Source organism: Rhea americana, unplaced genomic scaffold, assembly GCF_003343005.1.
Source record: "Rhea americana isolate MKP2758 unplaced genomic scaffold, rheAme1 scaffold_25, whole genome shotgun sequence".
Taxonomy (NCBI): domain Eukaryota; kingdom Metazoa; phylum Chordata; class Aves; order Rheiformes; family Rheidae; genus Rhea; species Rhea americana.
The window spans coordinates 6,649,706-6,674,680 of record NW_028186368.1 but is presented as its reverse complement, the minus strand read 5'-3'; the positions used below and the strand labels follow the sequence as shown (position 1 = coordinate 6,674,680).

The window sequence follows — 24,975 nt, the reverse complement described above, 5'->3', positions numbered from 1 at the left end:
GGTTGCCCTTATCGGTGAAGACCGAAGCCAAGAAGGCATTCAGTAATTCTGCCTTCTCTGCATCCCTTGTCACCAGGGCCCCCACCCCATCCAGTAATGGGCCCACGTTTTCCCTAGCCCTCCTCTTGCTGCTGATGTRTTTGAASAAGCCCTTCCTGTTGTCCTTGACATCCCTTGCCAGACTCAGTTCCAACTGGGCCTTAGCCTTCCTCACCACATCTCTACATAATCTGATATGATAGTAGGCTAGATTCTGATTTTGTGTAAATCACTATAGTTCTATCAAAGGTAACTGTGTTGATATAATCTGACATGCTCTCTCTCTCTCTCTCTCTCTTTTTAACACTTCACTTAATAAAAAGATAAAAAGTCTGGGAGCAAAATTCTTGTCTTGGAGAAAGCAAAGAAACTTTACTGAAGTCTCACTTTACTGGTGTAATTGAAAGGAAAATTTGACTGAAGGCTTACTGAGTAGTAATTATGGAAAATAATTTTGACATAAGCTAAATGATAGCAACACARCTGCATTTCCCAACATATGCGGAAGGTTTTAATAATAATTAGAATTTACTGAGAGGCAGATTCTTAAAATCCATCCATAACCTTCTTTATTTTAGATTAACAGAATATATGATTCACTAAGTGAAAACTTGTTCCCAAAATATTCAAAAAGTGAAAATCTTCTGTATCTGATGAATACCTGTGAAACTCCTTTCAGTCCTGTAAACGTAAGAGTGACTTCAAAGATGAATTTGGTTTCTGTTGTGTTATCAAAAGAAGGAAAGCAGAAAGATAATGGGTGTTACTCAGATCTTGCTCTTTTTTTTTTTTTTTTTGGTTTTGCTTTGTACACATGCAGGTTAGTCTAAGAGCACAAGATATTACCCATAATTACAGAAAGTATATAGTTCTGTCATTTTTTTACTTCATCAATTTTTTTTCTGTTATATTGAAATCTCTTTGAATTTTATAATCTCTCTCAAATTGGTTGTTCTATCTAGTGACTGTTCTGTCCTTCCAAATGAAGGTATTTAAGGACTTAACCTCTTTGTTTGGACAGTATATACTACTTCAGATCTTTTAAGACAATTTCTGAATTTGGAAGCATTGTCTCTCACTGAGTTTAAGGAGCTTCATCAACCTGAATATCATTCCTGTTGTTGATAGGAATGATACCTCAGTTGTCTTAACAATGGTATCATCAGAAATRGGATTTGCTAGCATATTTATAGGTCTATGGGGAACACCTTCTTAAATTTGCTTTTTATATAACTATACATATGATTGCATTTACATTCAAATGCTTGCTTTTCCTGAGAGTGATTTTTCCATATGTAACTTCCTAGTGTGGGTGTGAATGAGCCTTTTAGCTTTAGTGTTACCATCTGGTGCATCTATGCCCATGCCCATTTACTGGACAGAACAAATAGCAAAGGAGGAACACATGGTAAATGCAACTTAGGTTCAAATCATGTCCTACTGCTTCTCAGCCTTGCATTTATTCTTTAAAGCTTTTTTTGGATTTTCTTTTTAGTCTTCTTTTGCATATAGTTTTTTTCTCACTTTTTTATGCCTTTTATGGTTTCCTTGATGGATATCAACCTGCCTTATAAGTGTGTGTGGGGGAAGATAGTCCCTTGTCGGATGGGCAGACTGGAAGATTTTATTGTCTCAAAGAGAAGATTATCCTTGGAAAATGCTTAGGGACCCAAATCCTGTTAAGGGAAGCAAAAGAGGTAAATCTGTTAGCTCTGTCTCAGATCTGAGCATCTTTGAGCATTTCAGTGGTGCTCAACCCTGCCTTTTCTTCCAGCCAGGAAAAAGGGTGTCTTTGGACTACAGCTTACTGGCTASGGCAAGGGATCAGCCCCCTGCACACAGCCTCATAAAGGCAGTTTCTCTAGTGTCATCTTATTCTTTTCATTCTGTGAACTCCCATCCTCAAAAGGATGAGGAGTATGAAAAGGCTCAGGAGACTTACTTTTGAACTTAATTCTGACTGTGATAGAAACAGTCTATAAGAAGGCAGAGGATATGAGTAAGTTTAGGCCTGTTCACCAAATAAATGTTTAGATCCTGGGAATCTTCAAAATACAACTTTATTGTTGGATGGTCTTCCATTTCTAGAATATCCTCTGCTTCATAGTAGGGACTGCTTATGTTGCATAGAGCCCTGAATATTTCTTCTGATCAACCACCAATTTTGTCTCTGCCTTTGGTCATAGTTAGCTGGCTGTGGCAAGCTGCTTTGAAACTTTGCCTATGCCCATTCCCCCCAACTTGTAAGGCAGGTTRATATCTATTACGGAAACCTTATTTATCTTAAGATGTGTAAGTCTACATTTTACTCATTAAATGAGCTCTCTCCTGGAGACTTATTAGGGAGTTTCTCTTTTCCAACTGATGTTTTCAGCTACTTAGACCACTTACTAACTGCTGGCAAATGAGATATGAGAACTYATACAAAACATGGGTTCCTTTTGCTTGGTAACAAGCTCAGTACCCACAGACTGCTACTCTTCCTCCTTCCTATTTTGATCTAGTACTGTAGGCAGAGTACTTATCTGTATACTTCCAGGTCGTAACGTAGCCAGTCTCTTAAAAACACTCAGCATTTGACATCTTCAATTACTCTTTCTTTACAGAAAGAGCTCAGCAAATCTGTCAAAATCTTCATCCAATATGTCAGTGGTTTTTTTTTGACTTGCCAGATTGAAATCGTTTCTCTTTCTCTTTTGCATCCTAGGGTGAATGTCCTTTTAGTCAGATGATTTTAGAGCGTACGATAACCTTTTGTAGCAAGTGCTGAGTGCACCCCTGTTACTATTGTAGTTTATACCAACTATTCTTTACCTGCTACACCTGCTACGTGCTAGCTATAGGCAAGATAAAACCACCTACTATGGTCTGATCATRCTCTCCAAGATTATCTGAATGTTATCTTTGAGGGAAGTTCCCATTTCATTGACTGCAGAGTTGTTGTATGGACTACTATGCTTGACCTTTTCTTTAGGCAGTTCTCCATTCATATTTTTTCTTCGTATTTTTTTTTTGTCTCTGAAGTTTTCTTCTTTCTCTGATGACTTGTGTGGGTTACATGCTGCTGCAATGCCACAGCAGGAATATGCATACGAATAATCCTTCGCAGGAAAAAAGAACAGTTGTGCTTACCACTAATAACTTGATATTCTTTGAGWTATATTGCCCCTAAATTCATCACCTTTTGCCCATTTCATTGGAATCCTTCTATTATTTTGACTGAAAGAAGGAAGGATATATCCCACTCTTATTGCTCATGTACTATATGCAGGAGTAGAGAAGAGGTATGCTTGTATGATAGTGTTCAGACTAAAAGCTTGTAGTTCTTAGGGTATATGTACTTTCAGCCACATGTGAATGCAGATAAGATATGTTGCAAAATACCCCTTAGCAGTAAATAACCTTTCTAATATTATTCTCATAAACAGTGAGCCATTAAATCTTACGCTCACCCTTTGCCCCACTTTCAGGCGGCATCTCCCAACAAAAAGGACCTCCTGGGTCATAATCCAGTCTTCTCCTATTAGAGACAACTGCAATATTTAGTCCTTCCAATTTAAAATGACTAGTCTTACTGGGAAACCAGTCTGATCAAGCTAGTAGCTATTGTCTGCCCCTGTGATATTTCAAACCTATGGTGCTTAAATATGGATGACTAGAACTGATTGCTATATTCCATACCATGTCCCAGTTAACTCACTAGGGCCTTTTGGATATCAGGGTAGTGGGTTTTTTTGTCTTTCATAGTCATGTTACTCTGCTCCTCATTGCTAGATTAGTTGTTCACAAGATGGCAATGTATTTTCTTCCTATGTTGTTTGCATCTAATGAGCTCCAAATTTAATGCAAAAATTTGTATTAATCTGTTAGTGATTGACCTTGCACTTTGAACAGTTAAATGTCACCCCGTTTCTATTATTCCAGTCCTAAAGATCATCTGGTTTTTTCTTGCATGATATTATAATTCCTTGTATTGAAAAATACCTCACAACATTGTCATCAGTGTATTTCATCAAGCAGTTCTGTTTTTTTTCTGATTAAACAAAATAGACCTGAAAAATGAACTATGAAGAATTTTACCAGTAACTTCCCAGACCAGTGCTTTATCTGTAACTATAGCCCGTTTCTGTCTTGTTGTTTAGCTAGTTCTTTCTTCCTGTGCAGCTTTCCTGCTAATTCACATCTTCTCCAATTTTATCAGTATTTTTCTGTGTGGCACTCTGTCCTCTGTCAATTCCTTCACCAGTCCAGATAGGTGAGAACGACTCTATTTTCTTTGTTCAGAAACTGTCCAGAAAATCAGTTATTTTATCAAAGATAGCAGTTAATTTAAATCTGCAGTAGCTACCTTCAGTAACTGGTAACTTTTATTCTGTATACCATTTTCAAATTTTCTTCTGATCTTTGTGTATTGTAGAGGTTTCCTTCTTCTTAAACATAGGGGAAAAAATGTCATTTTTTTCCCAGCTATGTATCACCACATTAAACTTGATATCTCTGCTACTGGACTTACAATTTAAATACTTTCAGGCCTCCTGGACATCTTACAGTGTAAGTACACTGCGTTCTTAGGAACTGAACTTCCCAACTATCTAAACTTCACCAGAATATCTAAGTTAAAAGTCTAGCCAACCAAGACACTTTTGAGGCAATGGGAAAAAATAGATGCATCCAGAACATGATTTCAATCTTCAAGCAGCAATGATTAAAGCTGCATCAAGATAAAAGACTATTATATTAAGTTTTGTATAAACTTGCTTTTGCAAGATTTTCAGGGGTCTTCTCAGACTGATTTTCCAACACAAATTCAGTTCAAGATTTAATTAGTTATATGCTTATTGTAATCTCCTGGAATATTCTGTGGCATTTTACTTTTCTATCACACCTGTAAAGCATTTGGCAATGCTAAAGGATCTTTCTCAAATCATCAGGCTTTCTGATATTTTTAACTTTTGATATTATCATCAAGTGATGCAAGGCTCTTTCTTCCAAATGCTATGATACTCACATAATATTTGGCTGTTAACATTTTGAAATTTAGGGTAAACTAATCGTTGAGACAGGATGATTCAACCCATTAAACTCAGAAATCTAGCTTAAGCTGGGGCAACATTTTTGGGTGGAAGTGCTATTCACTATACAGGGACTTTAGCAAGTGCCTTGCATTAAATACCTTTCACTGGCTGAAGTCTGGTGGGATAATTCTTGCATTTAAGTTCAGAACTTCAGTTCTGGTAATCCTTTCTCATATAAGCATTCTTATCAGTCCCTGAACAGACTCTGGGGAGCTACAAACTATATAAACTATAAACTGCAGCTGCACTGACTTCGGTTGAATTACACCAAAAATGTCCCAAGTATGTCATTTTAACTCCAAATACTTTCCAATTTATTTCTTCTATTAGAAAATTCCGATTCATAAATTCATAAAATTTATGATTTAACATTTTTTGTTCAAAAATAACATTACCAAAAAAGATACCTAGAGCATTTTGAGCCATTACAATGTAACTTGCACATGTGAAAATAAACAAATAAATCAGAAAATGTGCACTGGGTGTTATTTTGTTGTTTGTCTTTCAACCAATCTTTTTAGTTATCAGAAAAGTTACTCTGTTGGTCTGAATTTATTCATGATAGAAATGGTCAGTATTTCTGTTTCTACAAGCCACCTATCAAAATTTTCCTGTGACTTGGAACTACAAAGCAAACACCACATATTTCAAAGTCAGAAGGAGAGGCAGCTCCAGAGGGAGAAGAAGTTCTTGTAGCTTTTCCCCAGGAACCATCTCAGGGTAGGTGAGCAGCTGAGCTCTGCAACTTAAAGTCCTGCTCCATCTGAGAGCTTGGGTTATCCTTCAGCACTACTGCTGGTCATAGGAATTAGCCATGATGTGAAGGTCTACACATGGCTTAGAGATGGCCAGCTTTAATTCTTGGGTTATATTACTGACTGTTACACAAGCAAAATTCCCAGGAGAGTTTCTGGGATCTTGCAAGAGGCTCGTATCATTGCTTTTTCCCTGTTTATGTTATCAAAATATTGTTTTTATGAAAGTATCTTTGTCTTCCACAAAATCATAATATATAGAACTAATGATAAATGTTGTTATAAATCATATTTTATGTGTTAGTAGTTTAAAACAATTTCCCCCCAAGTTAATTTTTTAAACAATTTTGTGTATCTCAGATCTGCTTAAGACAGAAAAATTAAAACAGTATTTCCTACTTTAAAGGAGAAAATAATCTCTGATTGAATCTCTGATTAATCTCTGCATTTAAATGAAGTTTCCTATAAATTATTCTAGATATGATACATAAAATCACCCCATTTTATCAATGTTAACACATTTTACCCTAGTGAAAATTTCCATTAACCTTTTTTTAGAGACTTTTTAGCACAGAAGCTTTCCAGACAGCCACTTCTTTATAACTTCAAAGAAAATTCCAAACTGGGAAGGAAGTATTTTCCCAAACCAGGAAAAACTATTTTATCAAATACCGTGAGATTTAGGTAAAACTAAAAAAAAAAAAAGTATCGTGCCATTTTAATTTAGTAAGATTTTCCTGCATGAGACTTCTCTGTGTCCAGATGTCGGCTGACACTAAATCCAGAACCTTAGTAGGCTCTTCACAACCCTACCCTTAATCAGGATTCTGTGGAAAAATAATATCAGCAATAACTTCTTGCTTGGGAAAAGTGAAGTAAATGATGCAAAATCTTCCTTTTCCAAGTTGAGAGGAAAAAAGGGATATTTGCTCCTTACTAAGAGGACTATATGCTGTCCAAGAACCCAAGTGATTTGCTTGGAAAAAGAGAGTCTCGTTCTTCACAACATTGTCCCACTTGCATGCAGATTCCTTAGCYGCACTGTTTAACCGTCGTGGCTAAAGCAATCCTGTCTTTTCTGAAAGATCTGTAAAAGTCATTTTACAACCTGAAACTGAGGCATTTGCTGATGTACGGTGCAACAAAAGACGGCAGTGTTAATCCCCAGCCATTTCCAACTTCCAAGCCTCTGCTTTTATCATAAGGCTTTTTTGGGGGGCCTGACAATTATAGCTTAGTTTTGACCTTGGATCCCTGACATCAGCAGAAGATAGATGTCAGTGTCTTAAGACAAAATCAAGCCTTTATGCTTGCCTGCTGTGTTTTATCATTCTGGGTGCAGTTAAATGAATCAGACTTACAAAAACTGTTTGCCAGCCTATTCATTGAGGAAAGTAGAGGATATATGAAAAGATGGATTTTAAGAATGGTTGAAKAATTACAAAGATCTAAAATTTAAAAGTGAACAAGAAAACTTCTGTTTATTAAATATTTTTTACCCTAACAAATTGATTCAGTTAAAATTTGCTAATATAATTACTTGAGCATGTTTCTGGTAAAAAGATGATGGTTTTTTTTGTCTCATTCAGACTGTATTAAAACCATCCTGCTGTCACTTGTAAGTATCACCAGGTTTCTGCAACTCTGAACTCCTCTTAAACTCTCCCTTGGAAGAAATCTGCCCTGACAGCTGTATTTTATCTCTATGGTATACATTAGCATGCTTATAGAATACACGATAATATTAGTAAATTACACAGAAGAAAACAAGATATTATCAGCTCAGGAAAGTGTAAATAGTAGGAAGCGAAAGAGGGTTGAAACAGAAAACAAACAATCAGCCCCTGCCCATGTCACTCCCTATAATATTTTAATGGAAAAGGCCTAAGTTCAAAGTACAACGGGGGATAGTGTCAGAGACATTATGGAAGCTAAGATTATACAGTAAGATAATATGTAGCTGGGAAACGAAGCGTTCTTTTAAACATGCTTTATTATACTTTGCTACTCTGAAACCGCAGAAAAGAAATGCGTAGAGCACAATTCCTTATACAGTTCCATAAATAGGCATYGTATCTTTTGTTGCAAATCCTCAGCTTTATACACTCGGGACAAGCAAGTGCCTAGTGGCGAACAGTTTAGAGAAACAGCGCTGTGGAACTGCACGTGGTAATTGCTCCAAACTCTTTGTTACCCACTTGATTTCACGTAATCATGGCCAAATCTTCCATCTGTCCCTGCCCTCCAACAATGATCTCAGGACTCTTGGAGCTGAAACCAAACCGTGTTTTTTTTTTTCTTTTTTCTTTTCTTTTCATTTCTTTTCTTTCCCCTTTTTCCTTTTTTTTGTTGTTGTCTGAGCTCTCACCATCACAGCCCTTGATTAAATGACAGATTTTTGTTTTCATTGTCTTACCTTCTTTCCCCATTCAGCTCTTGACAGCCTTCTCTCTCAGCTGAATACTGTTATCACTTCTTTATTCTAATCCTCTCCCTAGCTGCCTATATTATCACCCCTCTGTTTTAGAACTTGGATACTTACCCTTTAATCCATTAATTGGCTTTTTACCCTCGGATCCCTTGGCCTCCTCTGAGTGCAACCTGACTCCCCAGCCACGGTGCTCCCCGGCTATTCTCTGCCCTTCGCTGTCTCGCACCTTTCATCTCTCCCTACGTTTTTGGTAGCAGTTTCTCTTTCCAGATAATCTYGTTCTTTATTTCTTTTCACAAAGGAGAGCCCTCTAGTTCAATATCACTTTCAGTGTTGCTTCTCTTTCTACCTTGTGTTTATGCATCACCTTTCTTCGTTGCTTCTTAACAAGGCTAGATGTATACAGTAGGAATAATCTCCTCRGCAGATATCTGTGTTGCCCTCAGAATAGGTCCATTTCCTTATCAAGGTTCAAAAGTGTTGGGCAACTTAATAAAATATGGGTTGTCACACAGCAAGTGTATTCACTTAAACGAGATTATCTTTTGATTGAGTTTGGTTTCTATTGCTGTTTGCATGCAGTAGAAGTGAGCATTTCTTAAACAACTTTTTTTTTTTTTTAATCAGGTACTCTGTGTGCATGAAATCTGTTTGTATCAAAAGGAAATATTTCATCTGGTGCCACTTTTTAATAGAGRAATAATATTGCTATATTTAAAAAAAACTGTCTACTTTGATTTCTTTTYTTTCTCAGTCATCGGAAATATATAGTACATCTTAGACTTTTTGTTTTGTTATCTCTGGTGTTTTCTTTATACACTATGTATGCGTACACACATTTGATATTTAGCAAAATAGGGAAAATTATCCTGGCGCTAATGTACACAGAGCTATTACACTCAGTCATGGTTAATAGCACTAAATGGATTTAGAGTGAGGAGTCTAGACTGCAATCCTGTCAGCATCTGCCCCTTCCCCAGTAATTTATTTGGGTTTTGCACCTGCAGATGCTGAACTGGGACTGAATTCATACAGAATTTTTATTTGGATAACAGGCATTGAAATAGTAACTTTTAAGAACAGCACTAAATAAAAGTGACTGTGTTAATACTTAAGATAGTTCCCTTAACTTTTCCTCCTTTGTTGTTCATACTGAAAACAAAAGAATTCTGAATATCCAAACTCTTATCGTGAGGATCTCTCTCTCTAATTAACTCCCTGACCTGTTGGCACCCAACTATCTGCACATGTTTTGTGTTGCCCAGTCTGTTTTAGTGGCTGGTTTCAAWGGCTTTCATAAAATACTTCACTTCTAGCTCATACGCTGACACAGTCTGTCTTTAATATTTCATGCAAACAYAGTACCTGTGCTTTCCTTTTTTTGATATAATATCCATGCCCTGGACCATTATAAGCCCTTTTCAAAAGTTGATAGATARTTGTAAAGGCTATGAGCAGAGCAGAGCTGGAAAGGTAATCGTACAGAGGTCTCCTCTTTGCCTGCATCTTTGTTTCTGCACCGCATGTAYGTGATAAGAGTTGGAGCTGAAATTCACCTTTTCCTCTTACTCTAAGGATGAGCAGGCGTCTCCAAAGGTGAGAGGTTCTGATCCATTGAGCCACACAGCCACAGAAGTGGGAGTTGGGTTACAACTTGTAGATTAAAAAGGATTTCTGTCAAAACTATGCATATTCAGACTTGAGTTTGAGAAAAAGATTTGTTTCTCAAGATCTTTGGTCTCAAATATTGGAAAACTAAAGTAAATTCCTTCTGCTCCCACCACCAAAGATTTCTTCAAAACTAGAAGACAACTATCTCAAGAAATCAAGCCAGCATCTCAAAGTGCCATACCCAGGCAGATCCATCCATTCTTATCAGCTGGGATAGCTATGATCCTGTGGGAAGCAGAGAATGAAATCCAGCTTGAAAACCTTATCATTGAAAATCTTGCACCTAAATCACGATCCTTTAACAAAAGTAAAATTGTTACTGAARTAAATATTAGGGTTGGCTTATGACTTATGCAATTACATATTTCAGTAATATTTTACTTTTGTTAAAGAATCAAATGCTTATTGTTTTTGGAAATATTCTTGGTATTGGACTATTCCCTCCTTTGTTTCATTCTATAGAATATTTGAAGTTCCTTTTTAAAGTTCCTTTTTAGTTGTACATATGGAAATCTGTCATCAAAATGTAACCCTGTGAAAAGCTAGGATGTGCCTCCTAGACCCTAGAAGTGTGTACTGGTGTGGTAGCTTTCAGGCAGCTGCGATTGCACATCAGGGTGTAGACTCTTTTGAACACGTTCAGCCTGTATCTGTCAGTCTTGTGTGGTGGTGGTGGCGGCGGCCTTTTTGCGATCTACGAAGCCTGTATTTTGCATGCAAGGAGCCCTGCACTAGCCCTATTCCTGTGTGAAGATAAAGGCATAGAATCCATTTTCATATGTCCCTCTCCAGATTCGCTCTCCAGTATTGACAGGAGTCTATATATTTTTAACATCAGAAGGCAGAGCACCCTAAAGACTATGTACCTACCAGTCACGCAGCGCGAAAGAGCCTGCAAAACAGAAAAGGGTAAGAAAAAATGGTAAAAATAAATATGTACAGTAAGAAGCCTTTTTCCACTGCATGCAATATTTTAATTCAATTCATACTAACCTTAAGATACCATTGGGGATGCTAAAAAGCTTTGTAAAGACGCAAGTGCTTTTCATGAAAAGAGTCGATAATCTTTGAAATATGTAACCTTTCCCCCCCAACCCTGGCTGCTGCTAGAACAGCTTGTTTAATTCAAGACTAATTTTTTTTTACTTAGTTCTCCTTAATGCTATTTATCTCTTGTCCATTCTTTCTTTCTTTTGTAACTGTTACTGAATTTCATGGGCTTCTCATAAAACACTCTAATGCTAAGGGTAATTTTTTAAAGGTGCTTCAAAAGTGTAGAAGTTAATATGCAGCTGATCTTTAAAGGGGCAAAAGGTTTCTTTCTGCCATCTCTTTTGGATTCTGTATCAAAAGTCTTTTTTCCCTGTCAACCGTCAATATTTAAGTAAGTGCCCTTTCATGTTTTCTATAATTCTGTTAAAAATAATAGGTATATTCTGTATCTGTGGCCAGACATACAATGTGCTGYAAAATAATCTAAACACTCAACATTTGTTTGCAGATTTGTTCTAATGAAGAAAGCTCAAGATATATAATGAGACAGCTCCCTTCTGATACAGTTAATCAGTATCCGCACAAGTTGATCCCTTGAATGCATTACGCGATTTGTAAGAAATTGCTTAGTACATAAGAAATTAAGATTGAATAATATTTGCTGGTGTCTTATTTTTCAGTTAAGAAATCTAATGCTTTTAAGGATAAAGAGGAATAAGAGGTCCTTATGTTTCTCTCCTCCCCACAAAATAAAAGGATCATTTCATAGCCAGCTATATTGCAAAAAATTTCCAAATACAGAGTTGAAAAGGTTCTTTCTTCATTCARTTGAACTTTGTAGGAGTATGATACCAGGCCTAAATTGTAAAAATATTTTGATTCCCAAATGTGTTTATTAGATCTTTACAACCACAACTTACAATCAATTACTCCGCCTAATCTCCAGACAGTTTCTGGTAGTAAGGGTCTTGCTGAATCATTGTCTTCTTCGTATCTAAACTGTCAGGGTGGCGCTTTCTAGACCTGCCTGATAGATATATAACCACAAACCCTGTCGTGTCCTGCCCTCTTCATGGCACTGTTTCCTATAGCATTGAATGAGAATAGCTGTGGGACAGGATGGGACGGGAGGGGACCTCGTTGTCACGTGTACCTGCACAACAGCAGGTCAGGAAMACTAGCGGATAGGCACGAAAGATGTTCAGACCTGCAACCAATGGCACAGGCCGTTGATTTTTTTTTCTTGTAAAGTGGGACAGCATTTATCACACAACTTGTGCTCTCCTTAGTGCCTGTCCTGACAGGGTGGCTATGGTAAGCACATTTAGCAGGAAATAATTATTTTGCTCCATAAATTGCAATAAATTTCTAAACCAGACATTAGCCAGCATAACAAAATTTGTGCRTGGTGGGTGGGTGGGTCAGTCAGTCACTTTGATTTTCTGAAGGACTGCAACTTGGAGAAGGAAGAGTTAAAGAAGTTACTGCTGTTGCAATATATACACCAGGCTCTTTGGTCTTTTAAGTCTTCACAGCTCTCCTACAACAGGTTCTCTTCATGTCTAGAAAATGCAAATCTCTGGGCTCTTAAAAGCAGCAGAATAGGGATATTTATTTCATCTTAAAACAAAGACCAAAGRAAAACGTAATATGAAAAAGTTCTTCAAAGGATTTTGGAAACAGGTGTTCTAAATCAACATTAATTGGATTTCAGTTAATTATTCCTTATACTTTAGAGATTATGAGAAAGGAATACAGGGGAAAAAACAAGAACAACTTCTCTGGCACTCTAATCGTTCTAATATTATTTAAGCTAAGCAAGCCTTCGTTCCCCCCTTCSTTCCCCCTCCTCACTCTGAAAAAAAAATAGGCCTGCGTATGACTGTTTTAAGAGTTTGGGAATAAGAATGAAGTGAAAAAGCAAGACACAATCTTTCAAAGCTGCTATTACTTGGGAGGGTGGTTACATATTTAATCTATTATAYGTACCATTCGCTTCCTATATAATTACAAAGATCAAAGGGAAGTATTAAAAAGCTGTTACAGATTAATTTTGGATACCTCATTTATAAGACTTTCCCACGTGACCCCCCCTGGTATTTTACCCTTTGCAGTATATGGTCTATGCACYCTATGGTCCTTGGACTGGGTCAAGGATGATTCTCCAGAGCTGGTGGATGAWGGCTGAGTAGAAAGCAGAAAATTATTAAGGATTATATTCTGGCTTTGGGATTTCTCTTCCAGTTCCTACCGAAATGAGACCACKTTTTGCCCAGTACTGGAACTGTTAACATTTGAAATAAAATTTGTATATTTAAAGTTTTAATTTGCCTCTGAGAACTGACTAATTCCAAGTTTAAGAAAGAAGTGGGAGAGGGGGATGAGCCTCTCTTGCTGTGCAGGTTCCCTGTATGCCTATATGACTGAATCATGTAATTTCAGTAGAAAACTCCCTCTAACAAGATTTTCAAAATAGAATGTGCATAGAAATGGTCTAAAGAAATGAGTTTTTTATAATTGGAGTGAAAATAGGGTTTTTTTGATTTTAATTTAATTTTGTGCAAAATTTGTACTTCTATGTTTTAGTTTTAAGTTGATTAGAGTAAGAGTAGATAGYAAAACAGGTTATAAAGGAAACTAGACAGTCTTATTTTGTTGTCCAGTCTGAGAAGTGAGTGATACCCCTGATAAAAGAAATAGATTTTCAAAGTTATTTCAAAACTTTAATAATGACACAATAATCAGAGCTTCTACTAACAACCAAGATAAGTATTACATGATGCTTTCCTTAGCAGTGTCTCTTTGAAGAACATTTCCCCCCCTTATGTATTTGACGTATACATGAAATGTTTCACTTTTGAGTGGGAGATGTTGTCAAGTTGTATGGGAACTTATTTACACAGTAAATTTAAAAAGATTTCAGAAAGCCTAATGAAACTTGCCTGAGGGCAGCTACAATTTACATTCCAGCCTTTTGCACGGTATGACAGCTCACTACACTTCTCAATTAAAGAAATTGGAAGGAGGCTTCCGACATTAAGTCGTTCTCATCTATCACTGAGATRTATTACTAAAGAGATGTACCTATGCCCACTGTACATTTGCTATTCTTACGAACTGAGGTGAATAAAAATGCAGCATATCCACACAGTCACTTCTTTTCCTCACTTCTGAACTGTATGCATTTGTACAAAGTCCAAACATGGACTTTAAAGATTTGAGATTTTCAAAGAACTCATGAAAATATTAGTCTTAATAATAAATTGCTGTCTTTTATAAGCCGCGTTTCCTCCAAACCTAGTTGAATTTTTTAAGAACAGTTATGTTAGTTGCTGCTATAAAAGCACAGCAAAACAGAAAGCAGCAATGACCGAGCATGACTTCATGAGTTGGCAGCTTTCAGAGACTAGGCCAAATAGATGTCTATATTTTCTATCTGCTCTTATTTATCTCCTTAATTCATGGCATTTAGGTAGCATCATTCCTCCTATTGTATAGATAGATGATGGCACTGCATTCAGTATGAAGAAAGGGTTTTATTGTTAAATATCAGTATTTCTAACCAACAACCAAGTGCAAAAGATATATATATATCTTTAAAAATTTTTGTTCTAAAGTATTCATGAAATATGTAAAAATTTATAAATATGAAGATAAAATATGCAAATGTATATAAAATATATGCAGATTTCACAAGTATTGCACTTCATAGCTTTTCTCTTGGTCATCAGCGCCTTTTTTTTTGTAAAGATATTGCATGCAAGCTTTATCCTGGCTTGTACAGAGCGTGATATTACTTTGCAAATAGAGATGAGAACTTTTCCTTCTTGTTAAAATTAAAATAGTGATTTCAAAATTCTAATTTTACTTTCAGTCATTTCTTTCAAATTCAAATCCACCAGCATCATTTAACTTGCAGGAAAATATATTACAAATAAAACTTGTAAGTAATCCCCAAGCTGTGCTTTATGCTCGCTCACACTGTACACATCATCTCCACACTATCGATGGGTTAATGCTCAGAGTTCTGCAGTTCTTTATCCCTGCCTCTCTCTTTCCTCTTCTCTCCCTTCTGACCTTTGGTATAATCTTCACCATAGTGTCTAGGTGATAATTGTCTGCCTTTTAAAAGATACTTTTTGTATCAGCTGAGTGCTTTGAGATGTTTGAGTCTGAGATGTGAACATATTTCACGGACAGACTCAAAGCCAGGTGGTGCTCCCCCTTATGTGCAAAAAAACCCCATTGTTAGTAGTTTGTAAGCTCTGGTCCRTGGTGGTTCTTTCCAGTTTGTTTGTGGGAAGACTTGTGCTTATTTARTCATACACCAGATGCGGGGCCTAAGGGTCTGACCCAGAGGCCAYTGAAGTCAGTAGGAACCCTATTAGATTCCAGTGTCCGTAAATGTTCAGTTATGTATCATCTGACTCATTTTTATGCAAACAACAAAAAAAAAAAACAATTTCCTTTTATTATCTTCCTCATATTCTATAGGGGAAAAATATGCTGTACTCTGAATAAAAAAAAAAAAAGACCCTTAAAAATATCTGACAATTATTCTGTTAAGAAAATGTTATAATAGGAGTTTGGAGCACGACTTTGTAATATTGGAATGGCTATAGCATCCTTTCGCACTATGAGCATTTTCTGTTAATACTTTGCACAGAAGGGTTGATATACTTGCCCAGAAAAATAGTTTATATACAATGTGGACTTGGGGCTACATGGTAAAAATATCTGTATAGTCAATATATTCTATTTTTGAAATATAGCAGGGAAAAATATTTATGAGCACCACAGGACATGAAGCTCAAAGTGCAGTCATTTCTAAATGAAAATTATGTGACAGTTCATCAGTATTTAATGCTAACGTTGCTTGATCTAGACACACAGAATTTAGCAGCCATTTATCATAACACACAGTACTGTTCATTTCCTGATTTGCTTAGAATACATTGGTGTTTTAATCTCGGCACGAGCCACAGGTCTAATTTTAGATATTTAATAAAAGGCAAGCCCGGCGAGAGAGGCAGATTTTTCACACCGCTCCGAGGAGTCTACTCCCACCGCTTGGATCGGCTGGGCTTTCTAAGGCACACTCCCGGCAGCTCCTGCCTGGTGCCCGCGCCAGATGCAGGTGTTCCCTTGAGCTGTCAGCCGGGAATGATTAATGAGGATTTGCCCCCGCCGCAAGCAGCCTTTGGAGCATTGTTCAGGGCATCTGCGGAGCTGTCGGGGGAGACAAGGACGCAAGCGAACAACCAATTATTTGGCCATCACGGAGGCCGCGTGAAAAAGACATCAAACTGGACAGAGGAGCAAAGCTTTTGTTTCACGAGCRTATTTTGGAGGCGTTAGCAGTGACGGAGGAGCTTTACCTGCTTCTCGCGGRGCAGAGGGGCACTGCTCTGAAGCTCGCGAAGGTTGGGTAAAAGGAACAGAAAGCCGAGCGCGGCTCTTTAAAAGCGCAAGAAGGAGGAAAACGCGCAGAACCGATTTCTTGGTGGCTGCACTGCATGTATAGAGATATACCGTTGTGCTCGGCTAGCGTTAGAAAACAAGGACTAGGAAGTTCTGTAGGTGGGAGGATCCCGCGTGCAGGGAGCCGCTTAACCGCTGGCCACACGCAGCAGCTCGGCAGCCGGGCGGCTGACGAGTGGGAGCGCAGGGAGGTCCTGCACGAGGTCCTGGGACCAAAAAACGGAGAGAGCGAAGCAAAGAAAACATTTGCGAGATCRCGTTCGGCATTCGGCACGCATCCCTCCCTCCTCCTTCAGAGAAAATATTCTTAGGCGTAGAAGAGTGAAGTGCATCCTATTATCTAGATGTTTCACCATTGAAATATCTTCTAGGGATGCCATCATTGTCTCCAAATCTCTCAGTGGGTGAGGACCTACTTTGGGACTGGGCCTCTGTGAGCTATAGGGATGTCCCATGTGACAAAGATCAGAATGAAGCCCTTAAGCAAGACTCAATCCTTTCAGCTTTAGCCTGAAAGTAAGGAGAATTTTTCTACCTAGTGTACATAATGGGAAAACTCTTCTTTACATAACCTCTCCTCCAATACTTCTTCTTTCCATTACATTCCTCTGTAGTCTGCATGCATTTCAAGAATAATTGTGTGTCTACTACTACATGTACTTAGGTTTCGATATGATACTTGACACCTAGGTTGTACTGTCATGCTTTCACTGTAAATTCTTATGTATGTATTTTCATGATGATACTTCATTAACACCATCGAATTGAAATTTAAAACAAAACAAAAACAAATGAGTAAGAACATATGGAATGGGATGAACCCATTATCATTTTCAGAATGAGTGTTTGCTGAAAACATCAGCTTTGATTTGACTTTATGAGGTAACTGCAGCATAGAATTATTTTATAAAACTAAAAAAATATAAAACCATCACTTATGTTTTTAAAAAGATCTTTAATACTCTACTGACTACATAAGACTACCAAATAGTGGATTAGTAAGAGATGAAGACTGTTGCTACCTGTGAGATGACTTTCATCCTGTTTCACTATATGTATGTTATATATCACTTGCATAACAATAGATGTTGTTACCAATAACCTATTCTAAGTCACTACATGTTCTTGTGGATTTTTGCAATTCYTTTTGATGAAAAAGTGTTTCTTTGCCTGTAAATAGCATGGCTGCTGCAATGAGTTGTTAAAAAATTGTAATGAAAAAAAGAGAAAAATAGCTAAAAGTGAAATAAATGTCTTTATTTGTAGTGTTTGATATGCAGTATTTAGCTTTTATTTCATACTGAAGGGAATGAGAGTAGTTAGAAAAATGTTATCCTTAAGGGTTAGCATAATTTCTGTTCTTGGGTAAGTACAGGGTAGGTAAATTCAAGCAACAGTGAGCTCAATGATTCAGGCGTTATCTTCATAGAACTTTTGACCACCAGGATTCCTCCCTTTATTCCTCCTTTCAGTATAATACAACTTGATTATTTTGGTCGCTACAGCAAGTGTACTTCTGGTGATGGTTTTCGTGATGACAACAAAAACTCCTAAGACTTTTGTGCTTCAGCTATTGCCTCCTGGTCTTCTGTGAGGTGAGGCTGTAGGCAGACTGCGGTAAAGTCATTAGAATCTCATCAAAACTGGCTCTTAATGAACCGTTTAATAAACCAGAAGGAATTCTCTCTCCTGACAGCAAATAAAGGGCAAGGGAAAAAATTCGGATGCAAAATCTTGCAAGAGCAGCATGTATCTGCTGCAGTATGTTTTTTTATCGCATTCACATTCTGGTATAGGGGTAGGCAGAGCAGGCAGGGGTTTTGCAGAGGATATTTTTATGTTGATTCTATATGATAATGTGGCACATGTTTGGTCTGGGCTGTAAAATTCACAGGGTGAGCTACTTAAGTTCTATCTCTTTGACAGCAGAGAACTGTGAGGCTAAAATGAACTTGTGTCCTTTTACTTGTAATTTGTATTTTTTGCATCTTAAATTCCTATATCTGAAAGTATGTGCCTATTTATATGCATGTATTTACTTAGGAAATCTACTTTTTCTCCCAGATGCCAGCACATATCCATAGGAATCAATCTAATAAAAAGGTCTTATTTGCTTATTCACCTTTTATTCTTCCTTGCTTAACAGTGGCTATGCTAAGACTGAAATGTGAGGCTGAAGGGCTCTTCTATAGCTCCCAGATTCTTCTTTCATCAACATCTTTTCCCCTCATTTCTAAACTTCACTTTCTCTTATTAATCCCTCTCACCTTCATAGGTTTTTTTAGACTCTTAATACAATCTTGTGTGCATCTTTCCCTTTTCCTTTCCTCTCCATCTAATCCTTCATTGCCACATTCCCTTAGTCTCCTGATTTAGTTCATACTATTCTCTCTTCTTGGGGCCTTCTGGACTTCTTTGTTCCTTCCTTCTCCATTCACATGACAACTGCTGAAAGTATGTTTACTTCACTTGGGGAAAGAGATCTTCACTAATAGTGGTGGGACTAACTGCATGGTTAAGTCTCACTGACCTTTCTTCTAAGCAGATATTCTGTCTTTATATTCAGAGGCTTTCATTAATATTCTACATAATGTAAAATGCTTTAGCTTCAAATTACTCAATATCTGAATATGAGTTATACAAAATACTTGTCAGTATTGGGATGGATTATGAAGCCTCCTCTTATAYATCTTAATTGTTAGAATTTTCTCTGGCTTTTTGTGCACTGTCAAGCTTTATAATTTGTGTGTGTTTATTTCAGCACAAAATCCTTTGCTGCCTGAACTTATTTTATTGCCMTTCATAATGCTACATTAATGGTAAGCATCACAACACAAGCTGTATATATTTGTTTCAGTGAAAAGTACGTAAAATATAATCCATATTTAAACCTTATTTTAATGTATTTTTGGAAGCTTTAACAAATGYAGACAATGTGCCGAATCCTGATTAGAAATAAACAATAGATTATCAAAGTATTCTGGTCAAATAAGAAAATACCTTTACTGGAAAAAAATAGGCATAGGGTACACACTGGAATGTGGCTGTTTGGAAGGAATGYCAATATGTAAACATTAAGAGAAAAGAAATAGTACAAAAACATCATTTCTTGTAAACTATCAGTGCCTAGCATTTTTATAGTTCCTAATCTTAACTGCAAGTCTTGAATATTAATGAAATAATGACTGTWAGACCCTCAATACCAAAAACATAGACATGGAAAAATGTCTAAAAGGACATTTTAAGAAGAGATTATTAAAATCCATTACATTTGAAAAGATTCAAATCTACATGTCTGTTATCAAAGGCTACCTCAGCTTCTTCCCCTGTGGATACGGATTGTGTTTGTTTTCAAAATTGCTGAAGCCAGAAATAGTCTCTGAATTTGAGTGAACTTTCTTCACCTAATTTCAAACCTGCTTGAACTTAGTGACTTTGTATATTTGATTTAAGTTTCTTTGAGTTTGCATTCAATAAAGGAGAAGAGTATAGATGAAGGGAGAAGAGGCAGAAAATCCAGTGCAGAAATATCAAGAAAAAAAAAAGTTTAATATATATGCCACATGTGAATTTCTTGTTTCTCTTTTAATACCTGCTGTGTTTTGTGGAATAGGGGTTTTTTTTGGCTAAAAAAAGAAAAAAAGCCTCTTAAAACATATTGATGGTTTCTTTTTAATTTGATCATGCATAAAGAAAGACACAAAGATTCGGATTAAAAGCTATAATGTTCATATATGTGAGGGRCTTTGGATCTCCAGGAGAAAGAGACGACATGATTACAGTTGAATATGAATATAGTTATGAATACAGCTATGAATACAGTTATTCCTGACAACAATTTTCAAGATATGAGACATGAGGGAAATGCAGCAAGTGTTTTCTTTTCTTCATCAGTTGCAGTCTTAGCAGCAAAATAGATATTATGATTTGTGTCCAGCTTTGCAGCATCTTATTCCAAAGGCAAATCATGTATGACAGAAGACGCACATGAAATGCAGTGATCTACTTTGCTGCCTTATTTTCTACTAGAAAGTCTGTCCATCCCTGAGTTTAATCATGTCCATTTAGTGTCAAGCTAATTCACCCTGCTAGCCAGATAATCTAGTTCAGTGTCCACTGTTGTAATTACAGACTGGAGGTCAAATCTTTTATCTGTTTTTCCCAGACTCAGTTGGACATTGTTTCTTGCTGTGAGTTTTTAGAAGCAGGCAATAAATCTTTTAATTATTATCCCAGGAGTTATTAACATGTCTTCCTACAGGCATATCTTCAGGATTTTTCTAGCCTCTGTAAACTTCAACAAAAAAATCTTGAAAATCTTGCTGTTTACTTTTGGTTTTTATGGAATTATGATACAAGTATCTCCACTTCCTCAAAACTGAATTCTGAACTGCCAGCACAGTGTGTTCCAAAACAAGCAATAAATTTTGTTTTCATTTTGATTTCTGTAAACAGRAATACAACCCACTATAAATGTTATGACTACTTGTTTGTGCAGATACAGTCTACCATCTTTTACAGTATATCTGGTTTAGATTGCTAGTTATATTCTGGATATGTGCCATAACCTCCTGAAATACCGTGCATGTGAACTTGGGGAATGCTGCCCAATGCAGAACTCCCTTTGCCTAWTAATAAATTGTGGATGGTGAAGAGCAGTGATTTTCTACCTATCATCCTATGGAGATCAGTAGGTGACTTCTGAGGTGTCTGCAAAAGGTAACATGAAAGAAGTTTTTATATATAAACACTGTGGTTTATGTGAATTCTGGCATTTGCGTGTCACAACCAATAAAGCCACTTGTGTACAGCTGTAAAAAATGGCTTGTGCATTGCTTTATCTCTAAGCTGTAATTTAAGATACAAGGTTGATATCATTGTAGAGCCTGTGTGGAGCCTGTGACAGCCCCTGTATTTTCTGCTGTGGATTGAGCTGGTARCTGGATCAAAAGTTGACTGTAAACTTCTCTCCCTCTCTGTGATACTGCACTAAGTGGTTAAATGAAATTACATGGTTTTGTAATAAACGTATGCYCACATTGCAAGTATAAAGACTTTTTAGAATAATTGTTTCATTGTCAAGTTGTCACAGAACTGGAAACTCGAAGGTCAGAATTCAGGTCACAGTTGGCCTGGCCTGACCTCATAGTGCTTGTTATGGCACGTAGGTTAACCAGCTCTAGTTAGCATGAGTTARTGAAGTGCATTTAACTGCAGAGGTTTTAGTAATTCTCAACTTTATAATAATGTGTTCGAAGGGATGCCTTTTTCTGACACTGGTTACACATGCAAGGTGTACTGAAGTTCATCCCGGTTTACTCTTTGTTTCTTTTTGCCATGATGGTTGCATCTCTTTTTTKTAATGCCTATAAATGTCTACAGGTGTCGCCTTCTTAGTCTCCAGACAGATGTCTGTTGCACTGGGCACCTTGTACCTTTCTGGGGTCTCTTCAGCTTCCACCAATGCTACAAGAGGAGAAGCAGGACAAGGATTACAGACGACCACTCTGTGCATGTTTGACAACAGCTGATGAAAATATCTTCTTCACTGCCCTCCTCCTACACTGCAATTGTTGTRTCCTTGCAATATCTTTTGAAGAAATATGGGGCAAACAATGAGGTAGTCWTTGAGGTGGTCTCTATCTTAATTCTTCTAGGTCAGACTCGGGGACAAACACTGAGTTTGGCCATAATCCCTGAAATGGAGGATTCTCTTCATGTTTTCTAGCTAAGTTTGGTGAAGAACTAGTTGATGTGAGATGGACAAATACGTTTCAGAAATAAATATTACCTGGATTCCATTTTTCCTCCAAGGGAACTCAGCCTGCCTGGTGGAGAAAAGACAGTGAAGTTCAGCTGCTTGCACTCTAGCTGCTATGTTTTCTAAACTGACTCCAGAAAGATCTTTTTTTCTCTCRAGTGTCCCATAATTCAAAGGTAAAAGTCAAATTATCTTTCTTTTCTTTTTTTCTACAACATTTCAAAGGAGTGTGGCACGCAGCRTAAAGAATATCCACTGCAAACTATACCAAACAGCAATTAGCCCTCAGGAGGAACAATAGCTGTGAATTATACATTTTAGAGCATCCAGGAGGACAAAAGTTTTTTCTAAATTATTTTTGTATAATTTTACTTCACACTATCGTGTAATTGCTTAGGTCATTTTGAATTTGTATTGGCACAGGCTGAGAAGCTTTGGTTAGACTGCTGTATTAAGCTTTGATTTCATTCTGTGAATTTGTGTTAAGACAAGTATGAGAACATACTCTATACAAATACACATTTACTCAATGTCTGTGTTCATACAAATACTGAAAAAGAAGTGTTCTCAAACTGTTTTGTTTGTAGACTAAAAGGACTTGAAAAGATGCTCTGTGGAAATTAGCTCTTCTATCCACCAGTTAAATTTTTTGTGCATTAGTTGAATTTGATTTTTTATTTTCTGTGGAGTTGCTAGTGCTGTGTTATGACTTTTTAAGGTAACCTTTTGACAATGAAAGTACAGAATCAAGTGTAATTCAAACCTTAGGTACATATTATCTCAGTCATTKTATGGATTTAACTGCAGTGGTGGTAAGAAAGAAGTCACTGCTCTGTTGCAGACAAATTGTGTGACTTTGGTCAAACTGCTTAAACTCTTCATGTGAAATCTAACCCCACTGAAGTCAATAGGATTTTTGCCATTTACTTGAATGGGGCAAGGATATCACATTTGAATTCTGAACTGTTAATARGAATGGGGATAACATGTAGCTATCTCTCAGAGCTCTTGTGAAGCTAATTAATCAGTAGAGTACTTTGGGATCCTCAGAAGTACAATAGAAAGTGAAAGTACTGTTATTTATTTGTCATGTAACTGGAAACTAGCAAGGTAAAAAGTCATTGATAAAAATCCATATCACAAGGTCATTTCTTTCAACGTTGCAAATCTCTTCCTCAATCAAGAGCTTTGGAACTGATGAAAAGTACAGCCTAATCATAACATTATCAAGTCAATTTAATTGGTGCTCTGGCAGCACATGAGATCATAATGAAGTCATTTTTGCTAGTTACAGGCTCAAAAATATTTTTATAGCACCCTTCATCCTAGAGGAAACTTTAAAGGACTCACAGACAGAGTTAAGCCTTTCTGCCTCTGCTATGTAACTGCCTTTACATGGCAGATACGAGCTGTTTTAATAGCATCTAAGAATGTTACTGGTAGTTATGATATTGCTGTGTTTACATCATCACTTCTTAAATAGTTTGCACCTTGAAAATTAGCACTGAGCTTTGTCAAAGAACAGAGGTGGCCTTTTGGATTAAAAYGGGCTCTGAAGTAGACTTCCCCTTGTTTTTCAAGGTTAAACATCTATAACTGACACTGTTGCTGAATCTTGGTTTTCAAATACACTCTGTGTCTGTGAAAATACCACTCTTGCTTAGAGAAATATCTGCACTCTGTTTCACTTTGGCAGAAACTTTGAAGGCCAAACGCTGAAACAGGTTAATGGCATTACAGGTGGTGGTTTGGAGGAAGAGCAGCTGCTGCTGGTTTTCTRTCCCCAGCACGCCCTCCCTGTGTATAATGAGTGAGCTGTTTAGTTTACCTCTGCGTAAGCATCTGTATTCTAAAAGGGGGAAATCACGTTATTTACCTTTTCTTTTCCCTATTCATGGCGCGAGTGCCGAGGGAGCTGGTGTGCCAGCGTCAGGGTCCTCCTGCTCGCAGGACCTGCTCCGTGCCCAGGCGGCCGTGGGACCCCRCGGTGAGCACCCGTCACCCTCCCTGCTCCACCTGCAGCGAATTCGAAGGGGCCAAAGSGCTACGAGGTATGGCTTAAAGCCATAAGCTCTTGTCGGCGTCTTACAGGGGTTTGMGGGGCTTTTATCTTTATCAGCAAAACTGATATGTAAGGAGAGGATAAACTCTACAAAACCCTGATAAATAAGGCTAAAGAATAAGATATAGGAAGTAAAATAAGGAAAGATAGTCACCATTTTCTTCCTTTTTCCCCTGCTTAGCATTACAGCCACGTTCTTACTTGTACTAAMGTCCCTAAAACCACACTGGCATGTGAAGGAGCCCTAAAGTGAGCGCTAAGTGCTGCTTTCCAGCCACAGTAGTTGAAAGGATCCTTACATACAACTGAGAATCTTCTTTGCTGGGGAAAGTATGAGATTTGTTCTCGAAGTACCAGCTCTGTCTTGGCAGTATTGCTGTGAAAGTCCCACGTACCCATCAAAATTCTTGTTTAGAACAACTAGTGACTCAGATTGCACATGAATACAAACAAAACCAGTCCCTCTCTCCTATGAAAGCTGTTGGACTCTCAGTAATCAGGGAAGTTATTACCCTCTAGCTGAAAGGCGTTTTTGCTTTAATATTCCCAGATATTCTGAGAAAGGGTGCATACTTTAAGAATTAATGTTGTTGTAAATACATTTTTTTCCAGCTGTAAAACATACCTTTAAAAGTCACTAATACTTGTGACTTGGACATTTTTGACATTTATGTTTTGAATATCTAACACTATTAAGAAAATATTCC

At 37.3% G+C, this 24,975-nt stretch overlaps 1 protein-coding gene across 1 annotated transcript in view; it reads left to right on the top strand.

Annotated features, from left to right (window-relative positions):
* LOC146594795 (uncharacterized) overlaps positions 1-24,975 on the top strand; it is a 198,735-nt gene that overhangs the window by 124,381 nt on the left and 49,379 nt on the right. The window contains 1 exon segment of the mRNA XM_085306972.1: positions 363-415. Within this exon segment, the coding sequence (XP_085163098.1) occupies positions 363-415 (53 nt within the window).